This window comes from Nasonia vitripennis, chromosome 3 (genome assembly GCF_009193385.2).
Source record: "Nasonia vitripennis strain AsymCx chromosome 3, Nvit_psr_1.1, whole genome shotgun sequence".
NCBI classification, from domain to species: domain Eukaryota; kingdom Metazoa; phylum Arthropoda; class Insecta; order Hymenoptera; family Pteromalidae; genus Nasonia; species Nasonia vitripennis.
Window position 1 is genome coordinate 20,374,234 of NC_045759.1, and position 17,623 is coordinate 20,391,856.

General features: G+C 40.3%; 6 protein-coding genes across 9 annotated transcripts; 3 read left to right on the top strand and 3 right to left on the bottom strand.

Moving 5' to 3' along the window:
• Positions 1-2: 2 nt before the first annotated feature.
• LOC100679128 (kynurenine--oxoglutarate transaminase 3) lies at positions 3-4,855 on the bottom strand. The gene is made up of 8 exons (XM_003426031.5): positions 4,561-4,855; positions 1,789-1,880; positions 1,559-1,709; positions 1,253-1,489; positions 932-1,175; positions 691-857; positions 266-619; positions 3-189 (listed from the first exon to the last, which is right to left on the bottom strand). The coding sequence occupies exons 1-8, from the start codon at positions 4,603-4,605 to the stop codon at positions 130-132; spliced, it is 1,350 nt and encodes a 449-aa protein (XP_003426079.2). The 5' UTR covers positions 4,606-4,855; the 3' UTR covers positions 3-129.
• LOC107980861 lies at positions 1,879-4,562 on the top strand. Its single transcript, XM_031927226.1, has 2 exons — positions 1,879-3,089; positions 3,151-4,562. The coding sequence occupies exons 1-2, from the start codon at positions 2,582-2,584 to the stop codon at positions 4,401-4,403; spliced, it is 1,761 nt and encodes a 586-aa protein (XP_031783086.1). The 5' UTR covers positions 1,879-2,581; the 3' UTR covers positions 4,404-4,562.
• Positions 4,856-5,215: 360 nt separating the features above from the next.
• Positions 5,216-8,173, top strand: LOC100121124 (tRNA-specific adenosine deaminase 1). 2 transcript variants are annotated; one of them, XM_008207107.4, is made up of 8 exons: positions 5,216-5,428; positions 5,558-5,638; positions 5,714-5,821; positions 5,902-6,188; positions 6,264-6,465; positions 6,540-7,414; positions 7,494-7,745; positions 7,819-8,166. In XM_008207107.4, exons 1-6 carry the CDS (start codon positions 5,368-5,370, stop codon positions 6,677-6,679), a joined length of 879 nt encoding a protein of 292 aa, XP_008205329.1. In that variant the 5' UTR covers positions 5,216-5,367; the 3' UTR covers positions 6,680-7,414; positions 7,494-7,745; positions 7,819-8,166. The 2 variants fall into 2 exon arrangements, with proteins under 2 accessions (XP_008205329.1, XP_008205328.1); XM_008207106.2 differs by lacking the exon at positions 5,216-5,428 and having other exon boundaries at positions 7,819-8,173.
• Positions 8,174-8,211: 38 nt separating this feature from the next.
• On the bottom strand, positions 8,212-9,986 carry LOC100121169 (probable RNA 3'-terminal phosphate cyclase-like protein). The gene is made up of 7 exons (XM_001604706.6): positions 9,753-9,986; positions 9,428-9,667; positions 9,184-9,350; positions 8,930-9,104; positions 8,702-8,852; positions 8,527-8,631; positions 8,212-8,455 (listed from the first exon to the last, which is right to left on the bottom strand). Exons 1-7 carry the CDS (start codon positions 9,892-9,894, stop codon positions 8,302-8,304), a joined length of 1,134 nt encoding a protein of 377 aa, XP_001604756.1. The 5' UTR covers positions 9,895-9,986; the 3' UTR covers positions 8,212-8,301.
• A 68-nt stretch (positions 9,987-10,054) lies between these two features.
• LOC100121190 (trafficking protein particle complex subunit 12) lies at positions 10,055-12,634 on the top strand. The gene is made up of 3 exons (XM_001604731.6): positions 10,055-10,401; positions 10,474-10,953; positions 11,053-12,634. Exons 2-3 carry the CDS (start codon positions 10,486-10,488, stop codon positions 12,124-12,126), a joined length of 1,542 nt encoding a protein of 513 aa, XP_001604781.1. The 5' UTR covers positions 10,055-10,401; positions 10,474-10,485; the 3' UTR covers positions 12,127-12,634.
• On the bottom strand, positions 12,250-17,438 carry LOC100115836 (dnaJ homolog subfamily A member 1). 3 transcript variants are annotated; one of them, XM_031927238.2, is made up of 4 exons: positions 16,224-17,438; positions 15,926-16,148; positions 15,128-15,756; positions 12,250-14,669 (listed from the first exon to the last, which is right to left on the bottom strand). In XM_031927238.2, the coding sequence occupies exons 2-4, from the start codon at positions 16,055-16,057 to the stop codon at positions 14,240-14,242; spliced, it is 1,191 nt and encodes a 396-aa protein (XP_031783098.1). In that variant the 5' UTR covers positions 16,058-16,148; positions 16,224-17,438; the 3' UTR covers positions 12,250-14,239. The 3 variants fall into 3 exon arrangements, with proteins under 3 accessions (XP_031783098.1, XP_031783097.1, XP_031783099.1); XM_031927237.2 differs by having other exon boundaries at positions 17,214-17,437; XM_031927239.2 differs by having other exon boundaries at positions 16,961-17,181.
• Between the last annotated feature and the right edge of the window lie 185 nt (positions 17,439-17,623).

A 17,623-nucleotide genomic window follows, 5' to 3' on the forward strand; every position in this document is an offset into this window, starting at 1 on the left:
TATTTCAGATTGTTGTTCCAGATTTTTATTTATCGCCTTCTCCTCATCATATCACCTAGTAACGACGCCCAAATCAACATAACAAAAATGTATAACACAAACAAAAATTCAACAACAAATTATACGATATCATTGCCACTGGATCCATTCTAGCAATAGCTTTGCAGCTTCTTGGAGAGTCTTGTTTTTCTGTCGAAAACATAATGGGTATATGTATTTTAAAATCGTGATTCTCAACTTATAAATATAAAAAAAAGAAACCCACCTTAATAAAGCAAAATCGAAGATAGCTCTCTCCCGAGTTTTTATCGTTGACATCGTTGTAAAAGGGCGAAACGGGCGCGCCAAGTACACCGACGTTTTTAGCCAGCCACTTGGCGAATCTCACATCGAGAAAGGCACCGCGTTCATCTTGGAGTCTCGCGCGCCAGGAAAGAGCAGTCCAGTTGGCCATGACGAAGAATCCTGCTTCCGGGACGATCGGTGACATGCCTATCTCCTCGAGCACGTCAACTACGTCGTTGCGTTTCGACTGCAGCTCTTTCAAGTAACTCGACAAGTAGGAGTTTGGACGATCCAGGTCCTTTCGGAAGTTGTTCATCGCCGCTGCCACGGCTATCTGTGTTGATTTATAGAAATTATGCGATTTCTCTACGTCGTTTAATTCAATCCGAAAGGACATCCGCATACCTGCGATGGAGTCGGATCGGAGAAAACCAATTTGAAATGCACCACTCTGACATTGCTCAGCAACTCGGACGGCCCATAGAGCCAACCGACTCTCCATCCAGTCACGGAAAACATCTTGCTGGCAGAGCTGATCGTGATGGTGCGCTCGTACATGTCCGGTAAGCCAGCTGCGAGTCAATCGATCGAAGGCAATGTAATTGAAAGGAAAACGTTTGTTTAAATTACCATCGATAAAACGTACCTATCCTCACGTGCTTGTTTGGTTTGTAAATCAACCATTCGTAGACTTCGTCGGTCACAACGAGCGTGTTCCACTTGACAGCCAAGTCCGCGATGAACTGCAGTTCCTCCTTGGTAAACACTTTGCCAGTCGGATTGTGCGGAGTGTTTATCAAGATACCCTTAGTCTTTCTGTTGAAAGCCCTGGCCATTTCCTTCCTCTCGTACACCCAATCGCTCGACGATATTTTCCCGCGAGTCTTTTTCTATTATACATCAAAGAGACGTAATGTTCACTCGTGACTCATAAAACAGTTGGATAAGTATAAACGAAAGTATTCACCGGTCTCAACTGCACCAATTTGGGCACACCCCCTGCCATTTTCACCAGACTGCGATACGCCGTGAAAGCTGGCTCGATCAAGATCCACTCGTCGCCAGGATTAGTATGAGCCTGGATCGTCACGTACAGAGCCTCGGAGGCACCCACGGTAATGATGACATTCTCGTTGGGATCCAAATCGCGATTTATAAGGTCCGAGTAGAGCCTGGCGACTGCTGTCTGAAGCTTCTTATGACCCTATGGATTAAAGTAAGAAGATTATACTCAATCATTCGCATCGAGTTCTGACTCCGTTCCAGCACTCACATCAGGGTTCGAATACTGATTCACCGCAGGATCATCGCTGACGCTGACGTTCCACATGGCACTTCTGACGAACGTCGGTGGAAGAAAGTCCGGCGCGCCAGTGCCAAGATTCACGGGATTGTACTTCATCAGTACCTCGTTCATATTCTTGCTGAAAGCCGAAATCTCGTTGGACCGCGTTCGAGATCGAGAGGAAAATCGTGTATACATTTAAACAATATGTAACTCACTCGGTCGTCGTATCGATACCCGCGAATCGTTCGGGCAGCCTGAACTTGGACGATTTAGCGGCTCCCGCGTAATCGCTGCAGCCGGCAATGATCTTGAAACAAAGTATACAGAAACGTTTGTAACGCGTTTATCGTGAAAAGCATCATCCTATTAAACGTAATTTAAGCATTTTTCGCTTCAACGTTATCTAGCTCGATTATTCAAGCGTCGCACGTGACAGGCCGGCTTTTAGAGATGCAGTGATGATCGATAACGAGTTGTGATCAATTAGCTACTTTGCGCGCATTTGTTTACATTGATCCGAAAAATTGAGTATAGTGAAAATGTAGCGCGAGTTGAGTCGACGCTAACGCGTTTTCAAATGACCGCAGCTGCAGAAAACTAGAGCTGATTGCAGGATAGTTTTTAATCATAAAACTTGAACTTCAATGGAAAATCGAAATAAACCGCTCGTGGACATTTTTCGACATACTTTTATAGTTTATGCGCCATCAGCGATGGGCGGAAAGTGCGGATGACTCGGTAATTTTTGTGAATTTTCGAGAGTTTACGGGATGAAGTGTTTCGCGAGAATAGCGACCAGTGCGTTTATCAAGTACTCGATATTGCTATACCACTTGTCGATAAGCGAGGACTACAATAATGCCAGATTCGCAAGCAAACGCGCTGAGAACCTGATATCGGTAAAATATTCTTTCGATTATACAAATTGTGCAAGTACCAAATTCTCGATTCCTTTTGCAGACGGACGAATTTACCGAATGTTTCTTCCAATTCGACAGCTCGGTCGTAATGATAGGAAATTTCAACGACACGCTGTTCGACGACTTTCCGTTAAAATCACAACACACGACTGTACGACTAATCGGATTAGAACAAATCAAGAGTCTGAAGATCCTACCGGAAGAAAAAGCGTACAAGATGAAAGAATCCGATTTTGAGCACCTACTGCTACCCGCGAACAATGTTTTCATGAGCAATATCAGTGTGGCATCTGTCAAAAGCGTTATGTCCAGCATAAAATATTCGGTCTTGTGGAATCTGTACGGACGCTACGTAATCGACCAAACTTGGCGTCGTGATTCCTGCACGAACGCCTACGCGTATTTCAAGGTTCTTTGGGAATTCGAGATCCAGAACGCTGTATTTATGTGCCGCGATGTCGACGGGGAAATCTACTTCTTCATCTTCAATCCTTTCTCGGAAAGAATACCGGAAGGTTGGATCAGTCACCAGAGAGTTCTGCAGAAGAAAGGACATCCCCTGACGATCTTCAAACGAGCCTACGATCGATTTCTAGGTAAACGAATGACGAAAACTCCCAAACTAATTAATATTCCGCATTCGCGTTTCAAACACAGGTCCGGTATCTTTCTGCGAGCCGCCAGTCTTCTTCGACAAGACAACCGCACTCGGAGGCTACCCCATAAAAATCATGGAGCTGATCGCCCCCGTGAAAGACCTGCCATACGAGCTACACGAATACGGTATCCAGGTATCGGGCACGATCGTCGACACCATCTGGTACAGCCTGAACGCGACGATGCGCAAGTCCTACTTTCCCTCGTCGCAACGAGGCACCATCGATAAAGCCGGTCACCCTGCAGGTCTGCTCAAGCGTCTGCTCCAGGGCGATTTCGACATGCAGCTCAACCTGGACTACGAGAGAGACTTCTGGAGGAACCAGGTATACACCTACCTGGAGAGCGGTATTTGCTACCTTGCTTGGAAGGACGTCCTTGGCGAGGAGAAGGGCTTCTCCTCGCTCTTCTCCGTTGAGATCTGGTTGTTACTGGCGTCGACGATTGCAATACTGATCGCAGTCTTTCAGCACCAGCTCAAGGTTAGCTACGCTCAGGTCGCGCTGAACTTGCTGAGGGGCATCTTGGGGGTGTCCATGTTCTACGAGCCGAAGAGACCGCTGGACCGGGTGAGCTTCTACGTCCTCGTCTACTCCTTCATCGTGCTGAACCTATACTTCCAGAGCAAGCTCCTATCGCTGCTCACGGCTCCTATGCTCAAGGAGACCATACAGTGTCCCTACGACCTGATCAGGTATAGGTATAGAGTCTTCGCGGAGCATCGCTTCGAGCAGTACCTCTACGACACGGACTTCCAGTACTACACCAGCAGGATCGAGAGCGTCAAGTTCTGCCTGGACAGGATGAAAAGCGACAGGAAGGCGGCTTGTGTGTCCGACTGCTGGGCTGGCGCGATCATGGTCATGGGCAAAGAGTACATGCAGCTCGTCGAAGACGAAGACCTGCCCAAATACTTTGTGCACGTTTTCAAAGACAACTTTTGCTTGATAAGAGTGTATCGGAAGATGTACAGCAGGCTGTTTCAGAGTGGAATACTAAGGTATTTGCAGAAGGTAAAGATCAGGGTGGCCAGGTCGGGGTATGAACTGAAACCTGATGAAGGGATCACTGGAATAACACTAGGTCAGGTCAAGTTCGCGTTTTACTTTCTCGTCTATGGCTTGCTCGGAGCGGGACTGACTTTTTTAACGGAGATCGCAATCCGCGAGTTTGGTCAGAAGAAAGTGATCAAGGTGACGAAAGCGATTATTAGGAGATTCCTCGATAAGCTCAAGAGGTACTATTGCAGCTGAAATATCCGAAGGTTGAATATGATTACGACTACGATTTTTCGACTTGCGTCTCGTAACTTTTTTTTGTCGTATACCAGTCTGCTCAATCAACAAATCAGTATTATATAGGTATCGATCACCAGCTTGGATATAATAATTAACAGTGTTATATACTCACTAGTACGAGGACCGCTTGCACACTGTACCGAAGTCTTCTATCCATTCTTCCTCGGCAACGCTTATTGTGATTCAAATTTAAAAAACAGTAGTGATTTGGGCAAAACCGTACGCCCGACTGAATTTCGACTTACATTATTCTTTTATATACATTATAATACGAAGAGGTATGCATATTCATCCGCATGATTATTTGATAAATGAAAAAGAAGTCGTACGCTTGTCCAAATTTACAAACAAAAAGTGCGTATGATCCGCTTCCTATAAATTCCAAAATGTTTGGATAACTTTATTACGCTGTAAATTCCACGAATCGTCAACTTGTTTTTAAAGAAAGTGCAAGAGATTGAAAATTTCATATTTTCTGAAGAAATAAAAAATTGTTCTTAAAAATACTCCTTTTTTACTTTAATCATTTGAACTTTCCTAACTCAATCATTTTTTTTAGTATTTCGGAATGAATATGTATAGTTTCAAATTAATCAATTTATTTATACCTCAATTCCTAATTTTATGTAAAAAAATATGCACATCTCTACTGCGTTCGAAATACTTATAAAGTACTATACACGGAAAGTTTTAAGCGGAATTAAGTGAGCCGTGCCGGCTGTGCGTTCAGTGTATAAGTATACATCGTATAGCTATATAGATATACTTATATATATAGCGTATAGTATCGGCTGACACAGTATTGCGGAAAAAACAGAAACAGGCAAACAGGTGGGAACTGCGTTATAATTAAGATTGTTTATAAAATCTCTGGAAAGCTGTGAACGTGCCTGGTAAATTAATATTTTACGTTCCTATAATGTCGGTAGCAAAGAATTGCGTTCATCTATTGAGTGGATATGATATGCCGCTTGTAGGAAGTAAGTTAACCTTAAAATACTACTGTACTCAACCCGATATCATTAGAGAAAATAACGCACTATTTTTTATAAGAAAAAGTATTATTTGTAGCCACTTTTAAGAATTATTGAATATTGTTTTATTCGTAGTTGGGACCTATAAAGTGAGAGGCCGTGAAGTTATTAAAAGAGTCATCGACGAAAGTTTTGCTGTTGGTTTTAGATCGATAGGTTAGTATGGCAATTTGAATTATTATGGTTATAAAAAATTTTCGAATTAAATAATTGATCATGTTTCACGCGCAGATACTGCCGTCGTATACAGAAATGAAGAAGACATTGGGTTGGCTTTGAAGGAGCTGCTACCAAAGTACAATCTCAAGAGAGAAGATATTTTTATAACTAGTAAACTTTGTATGTCCATAAATTTTTCAATTCGAAATTTCGAAATATGTATCTTTTTGCATAAAAATGACTATAATGAAATTATTTAGCCCCAAGTGACAATGGTGATCCAGACAAAATTCGAAAATCTGTAGAAGATTCTCTCAAGGCCCTCGATACTTCTTACTTGGATCTTTACCTCATACATTGGCCAGGAGCTTCCAGGATACTAGAGAACTCGCCTGATAATCCCAAACTTAGAGTTACCACCTGGGCAACTTTGGTTGAGCTTCAACAAAAGGGATTACTGAGATCAATTGGAGTTTCCAATTATACTGTTGGTCACTTGGAACACTTGTTGGAACATTGCAGTGGTGTTAAACCAGATGTTAACCAGGTATGCTTTTCATCTTATATTTGTTGATGATAATATATTGCAATATATTAAATTGATAAAGCGACTTTTTCTCAGGTCGAATGTCATCCCCATTTTAGGCAAGATGAACTAATTGAGTTCTGTACAAAACAGGGAATTCATGTTCAAGCATATTCTTCTCTAGGAACTAGTGATACCACTAATCTATTGGAAGATCCAGTTGTGAAGAAAATTGCTTCTGAATTGAATGTTTCACCTGCTAGAGTCTTACTCAAGTGGGCATTGCAAAGAGGATTAGGTACTTTTCTTTTACCTTAATTTTACTTTGAATTCAGGGAATTAAATAACACTCTTAATTTCTTATTATTATAGGAATCATTCCAAAAGCTATAAAAAGTGATCACATAAAAGACAACATAAAACTTGATTTTGAAATTAGCAAGGATCAAATGACATTGTTGTTAAGTTTGCCACAGCAGAAATATTCCTGGAATCCTGATAACGTTAATTAAAAATTTAATTCACCTTTTTTTTAATTTAACGATTATAATATTAAGTAATTTAGTCATCTAAATAGTTTAACTAATGCACAATCTAGAGGATGAAATTGCAAAACTTTGCTTGGATAAATATGCTTCTTTGAAAAAGACAGGCAAACCATCTAACTGTGAATGGACAGTTCTATCTGGTATAGTTTTGCAAAATTCTTCCAAGGAACTATGTGTATTAAGCTTATGTACTGGGACAAAGTGCCTTAGTGGGGTAGAATTAAGAAGTACAAAGTGTAATGAACGTGGTAATAAATTAAGTGATTCGCACGCCGAGATATTAGCTCGACGAGCATTTTTACGTTACTTGTATCATCAAATTGAATTAGCAATTAGCAATCAAAAGAGTGATATTTTTTATTTGGAAGATAATGGTATTAAATTGAGGGACGTGTCGTTTCATTTTTTCTCGAGTCAGACACCTTGCGGCGACTGCTCGATAATTCCGAAATTAACGGGAGAAACAGAGGATTTAGTTTGCCCACCTAAAAAAGCCAGAACAGAAGATGAGTCACTTGCCTCACAATTCGGTCAAGCAATTGTAGATATTTATCGAACCGGAGCCAAATGCGTGGACAGCGACGAAAGACAAGATCCTCATGAAAAAGGTATTAATTATCACACCGTTGGACCTTTAAGAACAAAACCAGGCCGAGGGGATCGAACTCTGAGTCTCTCCTGTTCTGATAAACTTGCTAAGTGAGTAATAGAGTTTTGGAGCCATAATTTTCTCTACATCTTCTTGTCACTTTACTCAATTTCACTTTTATCTCGTAAGATGGAACGTTATGGGAGTCCAAGGAGCTCTCTTATCTTTGATGATACCAACAATTAAATTTGAAAGCATCGTAATCGGTGGAGGTTGTCCATATTCTTTGGAATCTATGCAAAGGGGAATTTTCCAAAGATTTGATCCCAATATCGGAGCTCCCGAGATCGTTCAATCCCAGATATCTTTTGAACATCGAAAAAATGAATCAAGAACGAGACCATGTCCTTCTAGCATTGTCTGGTGTTTAGTGCCAGAAAAGTAAGTATGGTAAAACTTAGTTATAACAATGCATCTATACATATAATAACACTAAATTAACTATTGTGTGCAGACCTATTGAAATCGCAGTGGATGGCTTGAGGCAAGGGGCAACGAAAAAAAAGAATAAATCTTTCAACCTTTTAATTAGCAGAAAAGAAATCTTCAAAACTTTTTTAACAATTTATGATAAGTTTTTAAAAGGTAAATTAATTCCACAACACCCGAAAAAGATAACTTACTATCATTGCAAACAGTATTCATCATCTTATCAGAATTTGTGGAGGGAAAAATCCGCTGTTTTTTCGAAATGGCCTACGAAACCGTTATATCTTCAGGAATTACTAGTTTTTTAATGCAACAATCCTTATAATTATGTAAAAATGCATATATTGTTTTCAAATAAAATATTTACAAAATTTTTAATGGGATTGTTTGTACTTGATTATTCATAAGATCAGCTTCATAAAAAACAGTATATATAAACGTTTGATATTATCTATTAAAACGATAAAATAAATATGTACAGACCTTTTATGTAAGTAAAAGGACAAATTTATAAAACACGTCTGCTCAAGTTAGAATATCCAATGCCTACACATGTCAGTAAAACCTGGTTCTGTTCAGCATTAGTTTCATCTTCGTCTTTGACATTTTCTAGCTTGAAGGTGATGCCAAAGAAATCTCGTAGATCCCTCAAGAATTGAATTCTGTAAGAAAAGAATCGTTATTAACAACCATACTCTAAAAATACTTTTCAGTTATATTTTAAGATACTTACGTTGCTGGCGTCAGTGGGCCTACAACTACTTTTGAAACATCTTTTTTGCCTAGAGCCATGAAAAGGGCAGTCATACTTTGAAACGCTGAATCTACGCATCCGTTTCTAAAAAATAATCGATTCATTAATTTATCTTCTAACATAGTTATATGTTTGTAGCTAAATTAAAAAATACCTGAAAATTTCATCCAAAAGTTTGAGTGCTGCTTCTTTACCCAAGTCCTCCGGGACACAGGGTAAAGATCCTGCAGTCATTAACGGGGAATACGCTTCACCACTGAGAAATATTTCATTTGTGGTTTCTGCTGTCAGACTAATACCAAACCCTGTTTAATATACAATTAAAGTAATTAATAATAAAATAGATGAAATTCTGACAGCACTTAAATTAATCAACACACACCTGGAGATTTCCCACTAGTTGCTCCTCTACTTGCATCTGTGTGAATATAAATATCTGGCAAAAAGTTCAACAATACACCCTTAGCTGACTCTACAAGGCGATTAGAGATAGCAGGAGAAACTCTTAAACTGCATGAGGTTCCTCTAATTCTCTTGACCATACCACTATCTTGCAACTAAGTAAAATATTACGTTACAAGTAGATTAAGTTTTATGATTTACTAAATAGAAAATTCAACAGAAATTAAATCTAACCTGAATGGATTTCAGAAATTTACTGGCAGGACACTTGAAATAAACCTCTCCGCCACCTAGAGGTGCTACACCTCTTTTATTGATTGCAAAAGTAACTTCATTATCTCCAGCTAAAAACTTCCTTAAAATTGGTATTCCAGCCGTCTTTATCCTGTCTACACTAGGATCTGTAAATTAAAAATATAATTGTGATTTGCTGATTTCTTAGCATAATGAGAGATATTTAAAAGCAAAATGATTCTACCTTGGGTGTTATTAGTCACTCCTCTGAGTTTTATACTAACAGGTGTTTTGCAGAAAGGTGCAAGAGCCATGACACCTTCGAGATAGTAACCAATACCTCTCTGTAAACTGCATTCATGATCTATTTCTCCTCCAGAAAGTAATCCAGGACTGTAATACAAACTTGTTCCTGTTTCGTTCAACTCAATTCTTGAACCATTTGTAATTTTGTCCAATAATCTTACGAAACTGATTTCACATTCTAAAATGTTGTAAGTATAAGTCACACTCAGTAACAATGCAAACAAATGATAAATACATTTTATTATTAAATTAAATGATCTAACCTCTAAGACCCGGATCGTCATCTGCAGTCCTGATATCTGTTATTTTTACAGGTTTTCCCGACAAAGTAGACAATATTAATCTGTACCTTAAATAGTTACAGCCTTCATAGAGCAATATATTATTTTTAACTTGCGCTGGCATTTTTAACAGTAAATTCAATTATCTCCACTGTAGACCGTTTAGATAAACAAACGCGACGCCGACCATGTGCTTTCCGCCATGATGTTTTATCTTTGTGACATACGGGTACCGATGCCTGACGGAGTATGCTTGACCTGACAGTCGCAATGACAATAGAAAAAATCAATGATCGTTATTGATTTTAGAAAGTTCTAAAATTTTAAAGGTAGTTTTATCTTCTGCATAATTATTTCTTGATTATTTTTGGGTCTTACAATTTATTTTTTGAATACATGATTCGTGAGTCATGATTGTGTAAAAACTCGTCAATTTCGTGCTGACGTATGGTTAGGCTAGGTCGATGGCCTTGTGACAGCTGATGTGTCAAAGTCTTCTGCAGTTTCGCTAATGGCACCTGTTTATGTGCTATCATTTGTCATTTGTTAGTTAAAACCTTCGTGAAACGAAAAATGTTAATTATTCACGTGTAAACACTTGACAACAACCCAAGTCTCTACAGTACAAAGTGTAAGTATATGATGAGAGAATTAATCGAAACTTTAAAAAATCAATAACATAAGAAAGTACTATTATAATTAGTTCAAGATAAAAATGAGTCAAAAGTCTTCAGAAGAATCGAACAATGCATCTGCCTCAACAAATCTTGGCAGCTACTTTGACAGTAGTACGCCAACGATTTTTGATGAAATTGTTTCATCAAGTAAACCGGATATTTTTGCAACCGTCGGTTCTACCTCCAAGTTCAATATGCCACCTGGAACCCCATCGGGCAACATTTTTGAGAATGATTCGTCATTCGAGGAGCCTAACGAGTATGCAACTGTGAATGACTATCACCGTGATGCATGGATTCCCTCAGAAAACACTAGGAAGATTTTACGATCAATTGCTACTACTTCCACACATGGAGGAAGTCAGCATGACAGGGAAAATTTAACAATGCCAGGACTTGCCTTAGCGGAGGAGATGTCTGATCCTATAAAAGAGGCTGTAACATATTTTTTGGGCGAAGAAGAAACTATGAATAGAAATGTTTCAACTCTATCAGATGTAACTCAGGTAAAGTACATCCTTTTGTTTTCATTTGCATTCACTGAGTCCAATTTATGATTTTTCTTTGTAATAAATTTAATGATATATCGAATTTTCACATCATAGGATGAAAGGGGTCTCAGAAATTTGATTAAAGAAGGCTGTTATCGTGCAGCAGTCAACCTATCTGGACGACTTCTTGCAGTATATGGCCAAGGCTATGGAAAAATTAACCATCCCAGTAAACATACACCGCATTCCTTGCAGCTGTGGTTCACTAGATTATCCTTGTTAACTAAATTAAGACAAACGGAAATATTAGAAACAGAGTCCACGCCTTTCCACAATTTGGATAAGCCAGACATGTATTTTATATTTTATCCCGAATTGTATGGCACGAGACCTGGTTCAATGGCATCTTTTGCATTTAGATTATTACTTGCGGAAATCCCAATGTATTACGGGAAAGGAAAGCGTGCTATAGATAATTTGTATGCTATCCTCGCCACTATTAAAAAAATTATCAACAATTTAGAAAATGGCTTGTCAGAAGAGGGAGGTGTAGCCAAATTTAACTCAGACGAAAGGGAAGACTCACTTCAGCTTTGGAAAGCAAGGAGGTCGAGGACGTTAGTTTCGGTAGTCAATTGTGCTCTTTCCACCAAAAACTACATCCTGGCTACAGAGGTCTTGGAGCAACTTCTTAACTCCAATGAGTGGAAAAAAGGACAAGCCGAAATCCTTAATTCGGCGATCGGTAGGATATACCTTTCTCTGGGAGATGTTCCTGCAGCTGAGAAGAAATTCTCGATTGTTCAGACGGAAAATCCAAAAGCCGAGCACATAAAGGAATTGGTTGACAGAGGTCTCATGGCAGTAGCTCAAAATGCTTTTCAAGAAGCATTGAAGTGCTTCAAAACAGCATCGGAGCTGGATCATTCTAACATTATGTTGTTAAACAATATGGCTGTTTGTTTATTGTACACAGGAAAACTGGAGGCTGCAGTTGACTTGATGGAGAACATGGTGACAGTACAAAATCCCATCAAGAGCCTTCAAGAAGCTGTGCTTCTGAACATGTGCACATTGTACGAACTGCATACCACTCATAGCAGGCAATCAAAGCTGCAGTTGCTCAGGCAACTGAACAGGTACAATGGGGATGCAACAAATATTCAGTGCTTGAAACTTACTATGTAAAGTTTGTTGTACAAATCACGTGAATAGAGTATTAATGAATTTTTTTTATTTAACTTAAGATTACAAAAGTCTTGCGTGAAATGTCTTGAAAAGAAAAAGAAAAAAGGCAATAGATAAACCAAGTTATTAAGTGTACATTTTTTATTTACTTTTTTTTCCATTGTGAATTTATATTCCATAGAATTGATTTCTGATACCTAATTCGGAACAATTTATTCAGGCGCTCACAAAGCGACAATCATATCGTTTGAATAAATACAAAATCAAGGTTTTCTATACAAAAATTCATGCTGTTGACAGGACTGAAATTTACCGACAAAGTTCTTTTTATTTTAATTTTAAGTAAGCTTTTAATGATATAAACTACCTAACATTAGACATGTAGTGTTACAACACAATATTGTTACAACAGAACATCCGATTTTTCTTCGATTTTTATCTAGCGCAAATGTAGTACGTTTAGCAATGTCATTAATATGCTTGTACGTTTCTAAATTTCCACTAGATGCACATGAAGAACTTGCATAGTCAAATGTCACTTTGAGAGAAAATTAAGATGTCTGAAAATCAACATAATAATAATTAACTAAGAAAGCTATCTTTGACAGAAAAATAGCTCGAATTCTTAATAAGTAAGAGTTTTCGGCAATCCATTAACTATCAGCCATTTTTCTAGGAATATAACTTTTGGACTGTAATTTGTTGGATTTAGTTATTTTGTATAGAAGATGACAGTGTCCTTGCAAGATATACAGATGCTCAAAGAGTTACAGTTAAAAACCTTGCGGATACAATCCCATTCCCCTTTAATTCCTACCTAAGTTTTTAATTAACTTACAGAATTGAGATACTAGAAACCGATTCGCGTTTACAAGACTAATTCTTAACTTTTTCTTGCAAAATTTATTAACAAGACCAGATTTACTTTCATACCGATCTTCGACGCGGCAATATGTTCCAACATGATGTTTGTTTCTTCTCCAAAAGTTTATTTAAAAATACAAGGCTTTGCGCTTTCAAAGATTTGATCATAAAAAAGGTGAGTAGAAAGTAACCTCGTCGGGGAAGATATAAATAAACTAGTCCATAACATCGTCGATATCAGCTGAAGCGTTTGTTTGTTTGTTTGTTGAATGAGAAAAATCGAAGATGATTATGTGTAAGTGTTTGTCTTTGTCTAGGTGTATACGAGATGAAAAATGGCCATTTGCTTTTATTTCCTCCCGAGTAGAAATTTCGTGTCTGAAAAGTCGTATAACGCTCTTATTGGATTTGGAACACTGAAACAAGACCATTTCTAATACTGCCTTACTTTTTAACCAACTCATGAAATTTCCGCAAGTTCCAAACCTGATCAACTATTGTACAATTGTTATTCATCTTTATTATGCCTTGTATACTGCTTTGTGTACCATATTATGCATTGCAACTAAATTATTTTCTAAAGCATGCCGCGAATAACAATGATTATCCAAGTTTGGCTCTTCTGGTCACAGTTTTTGGAAATATAAGTTAGGCAATATTATGAATCCTTGGTATACTCGAAATTACCATATTCATTTTAATAGATGTTACAGAAAAAATATATTTCTCACTATATGCATGTATTTATTAATGCACGATGTAGGGACAGCAAAGTAAGTTCTTTGACAATGCATGCTTACAAAGAAATTTCCATATATCTGTTTCTCAAAGACGAAAATCGCATTTTGATCTTCTGAAGAATACCAAGTATTAAAAATTTCTCACTTCAATGTAAAAATCGAAGAGTCATAGCCTACATTCGCGCAACGGAATGAACGGAGCATCGTCTTGACCACCAAGAAATAGAAAAAAGTCTCATTAAGAACTACTTCATCATTACATTCCTAAAAAGTAATTTGAGAGCGAAAATGAGAAGGTAATTTCGCGCGTGACAGTCGGGTACACGCAATCCTCCAAAAAGTGATATACATCGTCGCAATGAAATTTCTACCCGGGCCCCAATCGACAATAGCAGCTCGACTGATTCGGTTGTCAGCGGCATCTTATGATTCTTATGTAGTGGCGCGGCTGTAGCTGCAACGTCGTTGGAGGGGTGGAAGATAGTGGGGCTAAACTCCTGGTAGGGCCGTTAGTTCGTGGCGCATTGGACGCGGGATGGACCGCCTTCATCCTCCTCGTAAGCTTGGCGCGTATCTCTCCGCCTGCTCTCTTGCTCTGGATCGAGATCGACCAGGTTGCATTCCTCTGCACCATCGGGTATCATCACTTCCTCTCGCGGTGGCAGGCACTGCTCCAGCGTCGGGATAATGGTCGGATCGATGGATGCCGGGAAGTTAACGACAAACTGAATGATGAGTCTGCCTTTGTTGAACGGATCCTTCCAAACGGGCATACCCTCGCCTGGGATGCACTTGAGGTCGCCATGTTTGACCACCTGACCAGGGAGGGATGTCACCACGAGGTCTCGCTGGTCCAGCGTCTGGATTACCTTTTGGAAGCCGCACAGAGCTTCGACAAGCTCCAGGTTCATGCGCATTATGAGATCGTTATCCGAGCGTCTGGAAAAATCGAATGCGTCATTGTTGATTCAAGACGAACTGGACTTACGAATTCGTCATTTCTAAAAATTCTACTTTGAGTTCAATTTGGCTAACGTTCAAGACTAGATAAAATTAATCAGAGCAAATTGAATAAAGATGATTCAAGCTGTTGTTGAGAGAAATAAACAGTGAAATTCCGATTTTTAGTGAGATTATCGCGAAAATTCGTGATGCGATGTAACTGGAATGTTGCGCAAGAAATCATGAGTATGAGAAATCACGTTCAAGATTTGAAAATATAAATGCACTGCGCATAATTTTCGCCTTGACCGTTATCTAGTTGCAAAATATTAGGTCACATGCTACCAAGATTCTTATTTTTAGCTTCACCTTATAGCAAAGTAGTCTGTGTACTTATTGATTATTTATGTAATCAAAATCTGATATCAATAGACTAACTATCCAAAGAGACTCACCTGAAAACGTCGTGTTGCTTCTCATCCAACAAGATGACAATGTCACCGGGTTCTCTGTCAGGTTCCTGGTCTCCCTCGTCCGTGAAAACGATTTTCTGTCCGTCGACCATACCCTTGTCAACAAAGACTTCCAGGATCTTTCTGTCTCTGATAGTCTTCTTGCCGCTGCACTGCTTACAGCGGTCCTTAGGTTTGATACGCTCACCTTGACCGCGGCAGTCACCGCACTGTGAGCGGAACTGCTGAATCATACCGGGAGCGAGTTGCTGGACCTGTACTTGGTAGCCGGTTCCCTGACAGGTCGAGCACTTCTCCACGGCGTCCTTCTTGCCACCGATGCCCTCGCACTTATCACAGATCACGTTCTTTTGCAGGGCGAGCTTGCGCACCGCGCCCTTGTACAGCTCTTCCAGAGATACAGACAGCTGGTGGATAACGTCCTGTCCCTTCCGCCGGCGACGGCTATCGTTTCCGCGCATGCCGAAGATCATCTCAAACATATCCATCGGCGAGGAGAAGCCACCGCCACCCATGCCGCCCTCCTTCAGAGCCTGTTCACCTCCCTGATCGTAGATCTTCTTCTTCTCCGGGTTTGAAAGGACTTCGTAGGCTTGTGAAATTTGCTTAAACTATGCAAGTTGAAAAAGAAAGAATTGTTAAAATTCTACAATAGGCAGTTATGCTAATCATTTTAAACGTATCATGCAAAGTACTTGAATGTTTATTAATGAACAACACAATGGTTGTCCTCAATCAAATATTCCAAAATGCTAATTTTCTTTATAAATTCATACTAACCCTTTCTCCTTCATTGGGATTTTTGTCAGGGTGGTATTTAAGAGCAAGCTTTCTATACGCCTTCTTCAAGTCTTCCTGTGAACATCCGGGCTTGACACCCAGTAGGTCGTAGAACGTTGTCTCTTTAACCATGGTGCCTGAGTTATCCAGTCTACTCTATCGAGTTATCGACAGCGAGAGATGCTATATCAGTCAGAAGGCTAATCCAAGAAGAAAAATTCGCCTGAAAAAAGGAAGAAAAGCATGAGCAATCAAGAAGCTTCTCGTCTACTTCGAAATATTACAGCTGACAACGCACACGACGACCACTGGAGAGATAAAAGAATTCCACCGCAGCGTGGTAAGTAGATAAGGGAAAGTCCCCCAATTTCCTCGCGGAAGCACTATGGATCCTAAATCGTCGTCATCGCCAAATGCACACGCGTTATATACGTGTCTCTCGGAGCCGAACGACGAGCGCGTGCACGCTCGATGTATTAGGCGGCTGCGAGGCCAGCCATTCGAGAGGAAAAAACGCAGCAGTGGCCAAGAGTCTCTCGATCACGCTCTAACGCATATATTAGGCATAGCTCTAGCTATATAACGCGGTGATAATTAAAACGTCGCAAAGACGGCGTCTATTATACATGCAGCAGAGGTAGGTAGTAGTGCCTACACGAAGCTTCGAGAGCTGCGAGCAGCTCTCCTTTGTGCGGCTTTTATTTTATCGCGAGAGAGAACGAAGCGCGAGTAAGTATATAACACACGGCCTATGTATGCCATCGCGAGCGCTCTGGCCGCAAAAGAGAGAGAGAGAGAGAGAGAGAGAGAGACAGACAGAGAGAGGGTACGACTTAAGCCTCTTCTAGACTGTTCTCCAGAGCTCTCTCTCTCTTTCTCTCGCAATTTTTCGCCTCGTGTCTATTGCCGCGGCGGCCCTGAAATCGCCTCCATTGCTGCTGCCGATGCTCTCTGTCGCCACGCTATAGACACGGCTCTGCACAGCGACGACTCGATAGTTCTATTGGCTACTTATTAATTATCCGATGTCCTCACCTGACGACAGCGACTTTATCGGAATCGACGAAAAATAGAGCTGCGCGACGAGAACAAGCGCGTCGACTGACGATAATCAGAGCTCGATGACTAGACTCGATTTCGCGCACACGAGGAACGTCGAGTTTCGCTTGTAACGTTACGTCCCTCTCTTTCCGCCAGTGAGCATCGATCGAGTCTTCTTTCACAATTTACGTCACGACGATATCCTCGAGCGACTAACCCCCTAACCAGAAAGAAAAACTGCTCTCACCTATTCTGTAATGAGATTAAAAGCGTATCTGTCCAAAAGATGCTCAGCAAAAATCACGCTATATCTCGTGTGTATCGCAGTCCCGCTATGGAGACCTCCGATCGAAGAAGAGTCACTGCTCGTGCGTTCCGAGAACTCGCACACTAAACACTAGAGAGCTGCGGCTTGCTGGCTGCGCTGCTGCTGTCCATGGAAGATTGCTCGTGCGGTACGACAGTTCGATTTCGTTCGAGAAACTTCCGTCGACTGACTAACACAGTCGAGGCTTGCCTGTCGGTGACGGCCAATAGGGAGGTTAGCATTCCGCTGAAGCAGGAAACCGCTGGATTTTTCGGTTAGCCGTTCGCGATTTCTCATTGGTCGCGAGCGTACCAATAGGAATGGAGGTTTCCTTGGCGGCGGTTTGTCCA